This window comes from Panulirus ornatus, chromosome 28 (genome assembly GCF_036320965.1).
Source record: "Panulirus ornatus isolate Po-2019 chromosome 28, ASM3632096v1, whole genome shotgun sequence".
Classification (NCBI taxonomy): Eukaryota; Metazoa; Arthropoda; class Malacostraca; order Decapoda; family Palinuridae; genus Panulirus; species Panulirus ornatus.
Window position 1 is genome coordinate 13,136,070 of NC_092251.1, and position 12,667 is coordinate 13,148,736.

Sequence of the window (12,667 nt, forward strand, 5' to 3'; positions counted from 1 at the left end):
GAGACCCACTTGGTGAAGGGATCTCCTCCTACTTATGATATCGCTTGTAGGTCAGGCGCGTAGGTCATGGGTACGCGAAATGGCAGCACCAGTGATCTGGCAGCAAAATAACCTTCACCTCTTTATAACGTGAGAGTTGCTGAGGACTGCTTTCTAAAATAAATCGTCTCGTTCACGAAGAATATCTATAATTGCTTTTCTTAAGATGGACTGCTGTCCTGGAAACTGCGAATGAACGGCGAGGGTTGGTGTTAAGATTACTCGTAAAGGAAGAGGTAAGTTTGTGTCTTGAGGTGTGTAAAGGTTTTCTTTTTGAGGCGTTGAGCGTGAGCAACATGGGCATGGCTGGCTCTGAGGAGCCGGTATAAAACCTGCGCCAACCTCCTGTGGGCATCACACCATCGTCGACCACCGACCAACATGAAGTGCACCGTGAGTTAGGGTCATATTCATACTCCGGCAGGATTTTTTTTTCGAGTCTGATCTGGTAACTTCATCCTTATCGTATGTTGAAAAGGGATATCAATTTTGCCGGAGTTGTATCAGCCTTTATTTATATATGACTTAGTGAAATGGCTTACGTTATCCGCCACTGTCCTACGGCTGTTATCGATAAGTTAACACAATAACACGTACGGAAAATGACGTGTCAGATCCTGATAATCAAAATCCACTAACTGAGAATCCAACACTTTTCATTAGATTTCGCTGATAATCAAAATCCACCAATATAGAATCCAACACTTTTCATATAATTTCTCCAACGATAGATAACACAACAGAAGCAAATGATTGTGCTATGAATACAATCAAGACCGAAGATAATTATATATCAATTACAAGCTATAATTTGTGACTTATGTTTCCTTACCGAAGGGAAGAGATGTTTAAAGTCTTTCCTCCTGCGCTTCTCATTGCCATCAGTCCATTCTAATCCAACGGTCAAGATCATGTCACTGAAAACTTTTAATTCACACAGGTGCTCGTCCTCCTGTGTCTGGCCGCCCTGGTCGCCGCCCGCCCCGACTCTGTCATCGACATTGACCTGGACGACATCCACCATGATCTGGACATCGCAGACGACACCTCCGTGACTGGCACCTACAGGTAGGTATCATCCGTGAGCTCGAGAATCAATCACTCTGAGTCCAAAGGAGATTTGTTGAGTTACTCATTTAAACACAGGGAAGATTAAGCTAGCGACTGTAGCTCGTGGACGTTTATACAAGACTGATCTTTTACAGAGCACTAAGAGAGACAGGTCTTGAGTCCAAAGCACACTGGAGGTCATATGCCTTGTGACATTCAACGACATTATGACACGAACCCTCACGTCTGCAGTCAACCACGACCATATCCAGTTTTTACTCAAGTGACACCACCATCGTCCTAGCCCATAGAATAAGTGTGCAGATCACTTCGTCAAGAATACTCCCCAAGAATTATGTTTTCTTAACCAGGCTCGTCCAGTCTTTATTTCTGCAGGGATTCTATCCCCTCACATCAGCCACGACTTTATCCCATAAGGAATATCACTCTAACATGCCGGGCGATGGTGTTACACAGTCCTCCTTCAACAGCCCATCACGTGCAGGCAATTGATTCCTTTCCCTTCACTCTCACTTATAACACTAGTCAGTCTTCCCTCATACCATCGCTACTCTGTGAGAGTTCTCTTTCTCCAGAACTGAATATTCATTCATCTCTTTAATGCCTCTTACTTTTCGCCTGTGGAATTCCCTAGTTCCCTTCCCTCTAACATCTTCACAACTACGTTCGTCTGTCATTATAAGTGTCTTAACCTGAGCACACCATCGTGTATCTCTGCCCTGGTACAGCATTTGCCGAGAAACTTCAATTCTGCGTCTCACAAACCGTTCCTATTTTCTAGCTGGACTTCCCCCGAAGGCGTGGAGTACTACATCAAGTACGTTGCTGATGACGATGGCTACCGTGTACTGGAGTCCAACGCTGTCCCCGCCAGCGCCGACGGCATGAAGGCCGATGGTGCTCAGGGATCCTTCGTGTCGCTTGAGGACCTCGATGACGATAGGAAGTAAATCTCCCGTTATCAACACCATACCAACGTCACGATCAAATGTTGTCAGTATCATCGAGAGGCTGGCAACGGGAGGAACCTCCCTCACCAAACTTATGGAACATTTTGAGCCAACTGGACTTTCGCTGGACAGCTCCAGCTGCCAGTTGGTTAATACCTGGTTGTACAATCATCTCTATCATATGTCTTTACTCTCTTTCATCTCATGTCTGATTTCCTTCATTATTTATCATGATACAGTTTGAAGAATAAAAGTGAAGAGCAATTTCAGCTTGAATCCATCCCCATTGGCATCTGATCTGGTAACGTCTCATTACCGGGGCTGTTTGATAATAAGAGATTCCGGAGAATTATGAACCAATTATCTACCCTGGAGGAAGAAATAGTGTTTTCGCTCCTCCTCTTCATCATTTTTATCATTTTCCTTCTTCTGATTATTATTATTTAGCTAGTCTGCTTAGTAAGTAAATATGGATCATGTTGAGGCGTCCGGGGATTGGTGGAATGCATGTATAGTGCCGCTGTGTTAGAGCGAAAGGGGAAAAAGGTGAGGCTACAGAGGTATAGATTTGCTAACTGTATCTGGGAAGTTGTATGGGAAAGTGGTGAGTGAGAGGGTGAAGGTATGCACAGAGCATCAGATCTAGGAAGAACAATATGGTTTCAGGATCGTTAGAGGAAGAGTGGACCAGGTGTTTCCTTCAAAGAATTCGAGAGAGAAATGCTTAAAGAAACAGATGGAAATGTATCTCGAGAAAGCACATGACGGGGTTAACGAAGATGCCTTTAATATATGGTGTGGGAGGTAAGTACCTAGAAGCGGTTAGAAGTTTTACTCAAGAGTATGAGGCGTGTATGCAAGGAGGTGGATGTGGGGGTAGGTAAGTGGCTATAAGGGAGGGTGGGTCTGTGGTAGGGTTGTGTGATTTCCCCATGGCATTTTGATATGTTTATGGATGGGGTCGTCAGGGAAAAATGAGGGGCGAGTATGCAATCTGTAAGGCGTGAAAAAGGAGTCATTTGCTTTTTGCTGACGACACCGTATTGGTGGCAGATTTGGGAGATAGTGTGAAGCGAGGCAGTTGAGAGTGAATATGAATAAAAGCAAGTACTATTAGGTTTCGCAGACCAGAGGAACAGGTTAGTTAGGGTGTAAGTCTAAAGGAGAAAATTTGGAGGAAATGGGATGTTTTAGATATCTGAGAGTGGACATGGCAGCAAATGGAACCATGGAAGCGGAAGTGCGTCATAGGATGTATGAGGGGTCGAAGCTTCTGAGAGCATTGAGGAATGTGGCATGAGAGGTCGTTATCTAGGATGGCAAAAATGGGTAAACTTGAAGATACAGTAATCCTAACCTTGTTGTATGGATGCGAGGCATAGGCTATGGATAGGTTTGTGTGGTGGAGGGTGAATGTGTTGGAAATGAAATGTTTGCGGACAATATGTGGTGGGAGGTGGTTTGATAGAGTAGATGATAAAAGAATGAGAGATGTGTGGTAACACGAAGAACGTGATTGAGACAGCTGAAGAGATGTGCTGAAATATTTTGGTGAAATGGAAAGAATGAATAAGAAAAGGTTGACAAAGTGGATGCACGTGTCAGAAATGTGGGGAAAAAGGAAAAGGGGAGACCAAACTGGAATAAGAAGGATGTAATGAAAAAGATTTTGAGTACCTTGGGGCGTGAACATGCAGGAGAGTGAAAGACGAGAGAGGGATAGAGCGAAGTCGAGCGATGTGGTATACAGGGATAGACAGGCTGTCAATGGTCAGAAGCAGGGCATATGAACCAGTTGGGTAAATCGCGGAAAGGTCTGTGAGGGCTGGGGGCCGGTTGTGGACAGAGGCGTGTGGTTTCGTTGTATCACACAGGAAATGAATGTGAGGGAATGTGGCCTTTCTTCATCCTCTCGTAACACTACCTCACTAACGCGGGAAACGGCGAACAAGTATGAGTCTCATAATATGTCAAAAGAGTTTTTGTAATGTTGGATGAACGTAGACGGGAAAGTGTAACTCGTACATGTCTGAGGAATAGTTTTGGATGTGTGTATGATTGGTAGGGAGGATGTTTATCAGCTTATCAGAGGATTTGTTTAGTGATTTTGGGGTCATATCAGCATTCATATGCTTGGTCATTACTGTGTGTCGTGGGTGAGGGGAGACCTGTGAACACAGGTTGTTGAAATATGAGGCAGGGATCAGTGTCTTAGTTTCAAATGGAAGTTGGTGGTTGGTCATGGAGTGGTTTGGATGTGAAGCGTCCAATGCTGTTGTAATGAACTGTTTGCCAAGCCTATTGAGGTGGGACTATATTGGGTGGATTTATCATTTTTCTCATTATGCAAGTTTCGAATCCTGTTAAGGCTGCAAGGCCATTAAAAAGTCTCCTGTGCCATGAGTGTTCATTGCCGTATCTATATTCACTAGATACATTTGTGTATATATGTCTCCTGTGTCATGAGTGCTCATTGCCGTATCTATATTCACTAGATACATTTGTGTATATATGTCTCCTGTGTCATGAGTGCTCATTGCCGTATCTATATTCACTAGATACGTTTGTGTGTATAACTTCCTTGCCAATAAGCTGAACGCTGCGAACCTTCGATTCCACGACAGTAGTGAGCAGCTTACTGTTATATTACCAGATGGAAAGACATTGATACACAAGCAATCATTTATGATTCTTTTATTCAAATTGTTTCAACGACAAAATAAATAGATAGCACAAGATAGACAGGAAGATACAAGAAAGCAAAGAATTTTCTCTGAAGCGACTGAATAGGCGCTGTCGAAAGTCTAAATAATTGTACAGGTTTGATAAGTTTGCGAAAGATGGCTGGTAGTCAGGTTCCTCCTCGTTGTCAGTCACATGATCATCCTGACAACACTTGGAGGCTGGGTCGTCATGTTGGCAAGGTGATAACAACAGGATGTTTACTTCCTGTCATCATCCAAGTCCTCAACAGACACGAAGGATCCTTGTCCACCATCGGCCCTGATGCCGTTGGCGCTGGTGGGGACAGCGTTGGAATCCAGCACTCGGTAGCCAGCGTCATCAGCGACGTAGTTGACGTAGTACTGCACGCCCTCGGGGGAGGTCCACCTGGTGTACATAATTGGTAATGAGGAACTAACTTGCCTCTACTGGTACTCTGGACAGAAATGAATGTGCTTAGACGTCAAGGCATTTCAGTCGACAGTTCACCGTCTCTTGTGTGATGTAGTGTCACTACAAAAGCAACTTACATTCTGGTTAGTTGACTAATAAGCCTCGAAGTAGACTTACATGTAGGTGCCGGTCATAGAGGTGTCGTCAGCGATGTCCAGGTCAAGATGCATGTCTTCCAGGTCGAAGTTGAGGACAGAGTCTGGGCGGGCGGCGACCAGGGCGGCCAGACCCAGGAGAACGAGTACCTGACAGACCAAAACATAGTTAATCTCTGGCTGGAGTTGTCAGAGAAATACCAGGTACAGATATGAACTGTTGACATACATGGACCTCGTTCAGTACCTGAAGTTTGATGGAGGTACACATGATACAGTAAGAGGATTGTGACGAACACTGTAGCTGATAAGATTTCTCGAGGTAGGTCTTCTAATGTGAATCCTACCACTCTTCATCATGGTGCATTTAGCACGAGAGCAACGATAGATATGTTATCAAATACCTCTTGTTGTTAGAAGGTACTGCAAGCATTGCATTGGATTCTACGTTTATGTGTTTCGATAGAGTTGCCTTATTAGTGTCACTGCCAGCCTCATATGACGAAACAATTGTATTTAACACTAACAATCAAAGGTCAAGGCAGTATAACTTGGACTTTGTCATTTTGAAGAGTCAGGAAGAGAAGTGGTTATACCATCTCATTACCTGATGAACAAATATCCCAGCTCAACAAAATATCACCTGAACAATGTTACCAGGTCAGTCATGAACAGAGAATGATGAGATGGCCCTAACAGGAGGAACCCAACTCACGGTGCACTTCATGTTGGTCGCTGGTCAACGATGGTATGATGACCACAAGAGGCCGGCGTAGGTTTTATAGCAGTCCCTCAGAGCCAGACGTGTCCACCTTCCCAGCACTACGCTCCCTCGACCAACTTCCCACGAGTTCATCCTCCTCTTACTGATACCGAGTGACAGCCAATGTGACTACCTCTACGTATTACATGGTACAAACAGCCACTTGAGAGAGCAACAGTCATGCTCCATACATGACACTATATAGTTAACAGAACAAACTTAAGCAACTTTCGTGTTATAAAGAGGTGGAGGTCATCCCGTGGGCAGAAAACTGGTGTTTCAGTCACCTGTACAACACCTGACCCGCCTGACCCGTTGGTAAGTCTATCCCTCGACCAAAGTTGTCTGAAAATCATTTATGATAACGTCACACTTACGTTCCTGACTGGGAAAGACTTTGTTCAGGTAGATCTGAACAAAGCGCCTTATAGATATTTGATAAAGATGTGATAAATACAAGATATAAATATGCGTTAATCTCCTTTATACATATAGGAAACGCTGCTAGAAATAACTGCATGACGAAGTTAGAGAAAATCTAAGCAAAGGAATCTTACATGTATTGATCAAATTTATATCTGTGTACTATATACAGAGACATGATACTATCATGATCCTAAAAGCTATTAGGGATCAGGTCTAAAGTACTTAGCCATCACTCTGACGATCTTTTAGTATTCCTCCTGGCAGTACATTGAAAAATCGTTCTAGATTCTTGGCTTGGTCGTTATATGATTTTTGTTTGATATATTTTCGGTAAAGTTTTATGGTATTCTTGAAGACAACGTTTCTGTATCCTCGTCATCGACTTATCAATATCCAGTTTTGCATAAAATGTTCGAGACAATAATTAGGGATTAAACTTATGTTCCCTAAATATAGTTAGCTAATAATCAATCAAACATTAACATAGATTACGTAATAGAATATACTTACGAAATATGATAGAGCTTTTTCTCTTATGTCAATCACATAGACGATAATTGGGATCTAAACACAGTTCGGTAGGTTACCAGATTTGTATCAGACAAAGAAACCTTTAGTGTCCTATATAAACATTTCAATCGCTTATCACTGATCTTCGTCTCTCTGCTTGGTCATCAACCCCATCCAAAGGAAACTTATGAGCGATACAGTCAACGTAGAACAGAGTAGTCAGGACAATCACTCGCTGACTATGAACCACACACACACCTTCAAAGCAAAACAACGGCCCTCCCAGTACAGCTCCACTTCAGTATGGTTGGCTCCCTGTACTATGCAATAGTACTAGGCTTTTCCCATCCAAACCACTCCATAACTAACCAGCATCACTCAAGAAGAAATGAATAGCTTACCCATACCTCACACTTCAGCAACCTATAATACTGACAGATCCTCCCACCTCCTCCAACAAACACAACGGTGACGAAATACATACACACTGATATGGCCTGACAAACCCTAAAATGCCACCCTCCCAACTCAGCCCTGAACTTCACCCTACCAGTCATACATCCATCTGAAACCACACTTTCCATACATGTACGATTCACACCTTTTAGTCTACGTTCTGATCCTCATTCATCCCTACAAACTCAAAAACATTCTTTTCAATAAAGCGCAAGAACCCTCCTGTCCACGACACAACTACTACAGTTAAGAGAGGGAACACCTACTGCCGTCTGGCCCGTGCTCGCCCCACATAGACATACTGTATACACACCATCACAACCCTTCATGATCTATTTTTCCCACCCGGTGGACGTGGCCAGCTTCCTGGCCGCTGCGGAGGACCTTTAGAAGGAGAATTGTAGTAAGATTGAAAGGTCGATGGCGTCAGAAGTCATCTCTCTCTCTCTCTCTCTCTCTCTCTCTCTCTCTCTCTCTCTCTCTCTCTCTCTCTCTCTCTGGTTTTCTATCTGAAAACGATTTGTTGAATGTTTTATCAGTCGTAAATTTTATTTGTTAGCTTATTTACATCAATATTCTAGGAAAGAAATCATTAGGACCAACTGACTAAATATTTTTGACTAAGCTTTTTTTCTGATTTCTAGTGACCTCGGAGCTTTGAATGTTGTCAAATAAGATTTTGCTTTACCTTCTCCCTAGAAATACTTTCTGGTGAGAATGTGAGGGAGGGACTTGCTGGGAATGTGAGGGAGGGATCTATTGTGGGATGAGGAAAGGGGTCTGCTGGGAGTATGAGGGAGGGTTCAGCCAGGAGTGTGAGGGAGGATCCTGCTGGTAGTGTGAGGGAGAAGTTTACCCAAAAGGAAGTCGAATTCAGCCAAAGATTATCATAATGATGGGTAAAGTACACCACATAACTTTCCAGATCATGACAGTATCATGCACTGTGTATAGCATATTTGTGTCGATAGATTTCATTATTAGAGCCAGTATTCCCTTGCTTATGTTAGCTCTATCCCCGTGCTGTAGCTTTATCTAGCAACCTCGCCTGCATGAGAGAGATTCAAACCCTGTAACCTCTTGACTCTCTGGTAGGTTTTTGTTGTTTCTGTTACTGAATGTCCACACAGTTTTCCCTCATACTACTAAGTCTTTTCTCTTCTTCGTCAGTTGTCGCAAATGTACAGCAAAGATTGGTGCAGTTGCATGACATGTATCATTTACAACTTAATCCAGTAACTATAAGCTGCTTTGTTAAGATGTATATGAAAACAGTCTTTTCCAGTGAGGAAAGTGTCACATTTTCATAAATGATTTTCAGACAACTTTGGTCGAGGGATAGACTTACCAACGGGTCAGACGGGTCAGGTGTTGTACAGGTGACTGAAACACCAGTTTTCTGCCCACGGGATGACCTCCACCTCTTTATAACACGAAAGTTGCTTAAGTTTGTTCTGTTAACTATATAGTGTCATGTATGGAGCATGACTGTTGCTGTCTCAAGTGGCTGTTTGTACCATGTAATACGTAGAGGTAGTCACATTGGCTGTCACTCGGTATCAGTAAGAGGAGGATGAACTCGTGGGAAGTTGGTCGAGGGAGCGTAGTGCTGGGAAGGTGGACACGTCTGGCTCTGAGGGACTGCTATAAAACCTACGCTGGCCTCTTGTGGTCATCACACCATCGTTGACCAGCGACCAACATGAAGTGCACCGTGAGTTGGGTTCCTCCTGTTAGGGCCATCTCATCATTCTCTGTTCATGACTGACCTGGTAACATTGTTCAGGTGATATTTTGTTGAGCTGGGATATTTGTTCATCAGGTAATGAGATGGTATAACCACTTCTCTTCCTGACTCTTCAAAAAGACAAAGTTTCAATCTATCCTCTTTTGCCCTTTGAATATTACTAAGTGTTAGATATAATCATATAGTCACATGAGCCTGGCAGTGACACAGGTAAAGCAGCTTTGACGAAGTACTTAAATGCAGAATCTGAAGCAATATTTGCAAAATCCACTTACAATGAATAGCAATTGTAAATAGACTTATCCATTTATTCACGCAATGAATGCACCATGATGAATAAAAATGATACGATATTCATCAGAAGACCTAAAATAATAATGGTTATACCAGATACAGCATTCCTCAGTACTTTTTTGCTGTATTATGAGACCCACCATAAACGTTCAGGTACTGAAATAAGCCCATGTATGTCAACTGTTCATATCTGTACTTGATATTTCAGAGCAATGATCTCAGCCAGTGAATAACTGTTTTACCTGTCAGGTACTTGTTCTCCTGGGTCTGGCCGCCCTGGTCGCCGCCCGCCCAGACTCTGTCCTCAACTTCGACCTGGAAGACATACATCTTGACCTGGACATCGCCGACGACACCTCTATGACCGGCACCTACATGTAAGTCTACCTCAAGACTCATGAGTCAACTATCCAGCACGTAAGTTACTTCTGTAGTCACACTACATCACACAAGAGACAGTGAACTCTCCACAGAAACACTTTAATAGATAAGTATGTTCACTTCTGTACAGAGTACGAGTAGAGGCAAGTTAGTTCCTTATTACCAATTATGTACACCAGGTGGACCTCCCCCGAGGGCGTGCAGTACTACGTCAACTACGTTGCTGATGACGCTGGCTACCGAGTGCTGGATTCCAACGCTGTCCCCACTAGCGCCGACGGCATCAGGGCCGATGGTGGACAAGGATCCTTCGTGTCTGTTGAGGACTTGGATGATGACAGGAAGTAAACATCTTGTTGTGAACACCTTGCCAACATGACGACCCAGCCTCCAAGTGTTGTCAGGATGATCATGTGACTGACAACGAGGAGGAACCTGACTACCAACCATCTTTCCGTAATTCATGGAACGTGTGGAGCCACCTGGACTTCTTCAGACAACTCCAGCTGCCATCTGGTCATCATGTTCTTGTTCAGTCGTGTCTAGTTGGAGTTTTAACTCACTTGTGTCTTGTGTATGATTTGTGTTACCTATTTATTTCTGAAGATGAAGCATTATGAATAAATGGAAGAGAAAATATTGCTTGAGAATTCCTTTTTCTCCTTAATTAGCAATAAGGAAACAGTTAGGAAGCCACTATTGGTAAGGAAAGCAGATGAGATGTAGAACTGAGGAAGGTGAACGAAGTTTATATTCGGACATCTTTGAAGCATTCACTATTCTGAGGGTTTGGCTGCAGGGCACCATGGCGTCTTTCCAAGTGAAAGGAAAAGTTTGGATTTTTAAAAAAGAGGCGAAATAGGCTAGTAAGGATTGCTGTCAGCTTAAAAGCACACTCCCTTACAACATCTGAGCCATACACTTTGTCCATCAAAGAATACCTGAAAAATCCTGCAAGAGGAGAATACAGGAAATGACTCGGTTCAGTGGAAGGACACTGGAGTGGAGGATTAGAAATTAAATCATCCATAAATGAGTTAGAGGAAACAGATACGATAAAAAGCAGATTTTTCTATTGGAGCGCTGGCAGTACATTCATCAGTTAGGAAAAGAGGAGGAAAGGCAGAAATACAAATGATACCAAGATACCTTCAGTTATGGACGAAAAAGAATTATTGTCAGAGAAGAAGAATTCTTCAAGTCAGCAGATATTCTTTTTATGAGGGCGTCCTTGACTTTACGAAGAATAGCTTTGCAAGGACTTCGAGCAGAAATGATACCAGAGTAGGTTACAGAGGAAGAGAAGAATTTCAATATGAAGAGGTACACATCAGCCCTGATGCAAGGGGCATCAGGGCAGAAGCGACCAAACTATGACTGGCTTGAAAAAAAAATGAAAAGATGTGATGTAGGAGTTTACCCTAGTCAAGATCATGTCTGCGTTGTGTTGGCTCACGGCCAGAGATGCAGTCCAATAAATCACAAACTTTTTTTTCTTCCTCCTACAGAAAGCTTCACTTCTAGTGTTTCTCCCCAGCATTCTACAGAGGGTATAGGGATATACCTCGCTTCCGGGTAGCAACCCCGACATGACTAGTTTCCTACAATTTCCACTAATCTACCACTAGTTATAAGTCCCCAGCTGGACGACAAAAAACGTATCCTCGGGGGTGTTTGAGAATATGTCAACAAACTTCCTCAAGAACCTCTATTCAAGCACCAGGAAAGCACATTTTTTCCCTCATATTCCCTCTGTAATTAACCCCAGGTGCTGGTTAAACAAGGAGTCCGCATCCAGAATGATACGATGATCATTTTATCCTTCAGCCTCTAGTAAACTAAATCTAGTTTGGGTTGGCACCTCCTAAGCCCGATCTGTAACTTGAAGTCGACAAATCATCCTAGTAAACTAAAATGTAAAGCTATCATCTACTTTAGTATCCACATGACCCCATCCTAGTATGTAATCATCTACGTCATTCGTTCGTTAAGTGTCCCTCTGTTTTATACCTACCGCTTTTGCAGTAACCTAGCCCGCAACGTTATCAAAAAACAAGCAGGAAATTACCTTACCTTCTCTCGTGATGAGGAAGTTCTTGATAGGATCCATTATACGACCGGAACAGCTCAAATGCATAGCAGGCATCATATTGTGTAACACTAAGGTGAACTGTGAGCTCGGGAGAAACACGTCCGATCACAGCTGATCGAGGTTTGACCACGAGAGAGGAGATACATAAGAGAGAGAGATAAAGATAGAGATAGATAGATAGATAGATAGATAGATAGATGAGAGAGAGAGAGAGAGAGAGAGAGAGAGAGAGAGAGAGAGAGAGAGAGAGAGAGAGAGAGAGAGAGAGAGAGAGAGAGAGAGAGAGAGAGAGAGAGAGAGAGAGAGAGAGAGAGAGAGAGAGAGAAGGAAGAGATCGATAAGAGAGATAGACAGAATGAGAAGGAAGAGATAGATTAGAGAGATAAACAGAATGAGAAGGAAGAGATAGATAAGAGAGATAAACAGAATGAGAAGGAAGAGATAGATTAGAGGAGATAGACAGAGAAGAGAAGAGATAGATAAGAGAGAGATAGACCGAGAAGAGAAGAGATGGATAAGAGAGAGACAGACAGAAAAGAAATAGATGAGAGAGAGATAGACGGAGAGAGGAGAAAAGAGATAGATAAGAGATAGACAGAGTGAGAAGAGAAGAGACGTAGAACTGAGGCAAACGAAAGAACTGTAGTTATAAAGACATTCTCATCT

The 12,667-nt window shown here is 43.0% G+C and overlaps 3 protein-coding genes across 4 annotated transcripts in view; 2 read left to right on the plus strand and 1 right to left on the minus strand.

The window, feature by feature from the left end:
• The first annotated feature begins 380 nt into the window (after positions 1-380).
• LOC139757851 (uncharacterized) overlaps positions 381-12,667 on the plus strand; it is an 81,504-nt gene continuing 69,217 nt past the window's right edge. Inside the window, exons 1-3 of one of the 2 annotated variants that reach the window (XM_071678750.1) lie at positions 381-432; positions 980-1,107; positions 1,892-2,326. In XM_071678750.1, coding sequence (XP_071534851.1) covers positions 421-432; positions 980-1,107; positions 1,892-2,060 — 309 coding nt within the window. In that variant the 5' untranslated portion in view covers positions 381-420 and the 3' untranslated portion in view covers positions 2,061-2,326. Of the gene's footprint in view, positions 433-979; positions 1,108-1,891; positions 2,327-12,667 lie in introns of those variants that run through there. The other variant, XM_071678753.1, reaches the window with a different exon arrangement.
• On the minus strand, positions 4,746-6,134 carry LOC139757852 (uncharacterized). Its single transcript, XM_071678754.1, has 3 exons — positions 6,048-6,134; positions 5,355-5,482; positions 4,746-5,171 (listed from the first exon to the last, which is right to left on the minus strand). The coding sequence occupies exons 1-3, from the start codon at positions 6,057-6,059 to the stop codon at positions 5,003-5,005; spliced, it is 309 nt and encodes a 102-aa protein (XP_071534855.1). The 5' UTR covers positions 6,060-6,134; the 3' UTR covers positions 4,746-5,002.
• On the plus strand, positions 9,105-10,548 carry LOC139757853 (uncharacterized). Its single transcript, XM_071678755.1, has 3 exons — positions 9,105-9,201; positions 9,778-9,905; positions 10,089-10,548. Exons 1-3 carry the CDS (start codon positions 9,190-9,192, stop codon positions 10,255-10,257), a joined length of 309 nt encoding a protein of 102 aa, XP_071534856.1. The 5' UTR covers positions 9,105-9,189; the 3' UTR covers positions 10,258-10,548.

What these genes read in the sequence shown, in the direction of transcription:
- LOC139757852 (XM_071678754.1), bottom strand. An exon ending in TCTATGACCGGCACCTACAT is followed by an intron (nt 5,172 to 5,354) that starts GTAAGTCTACTT and finishes TATGTACACCAG; the next exon opens with GTGGACCTCCCCCGAGGGCG.
- LOC139757853 (XM_071678755.1), top strand. An exon ending in TCTATGACCGGCACCTACAT is followed by an intron (nt 9,906 to 10,088) that starts GTAAGTCTACCT and finishes TATGTACACCAG; the next exon opens with GTGGACCTCCCCCGAGGGCG.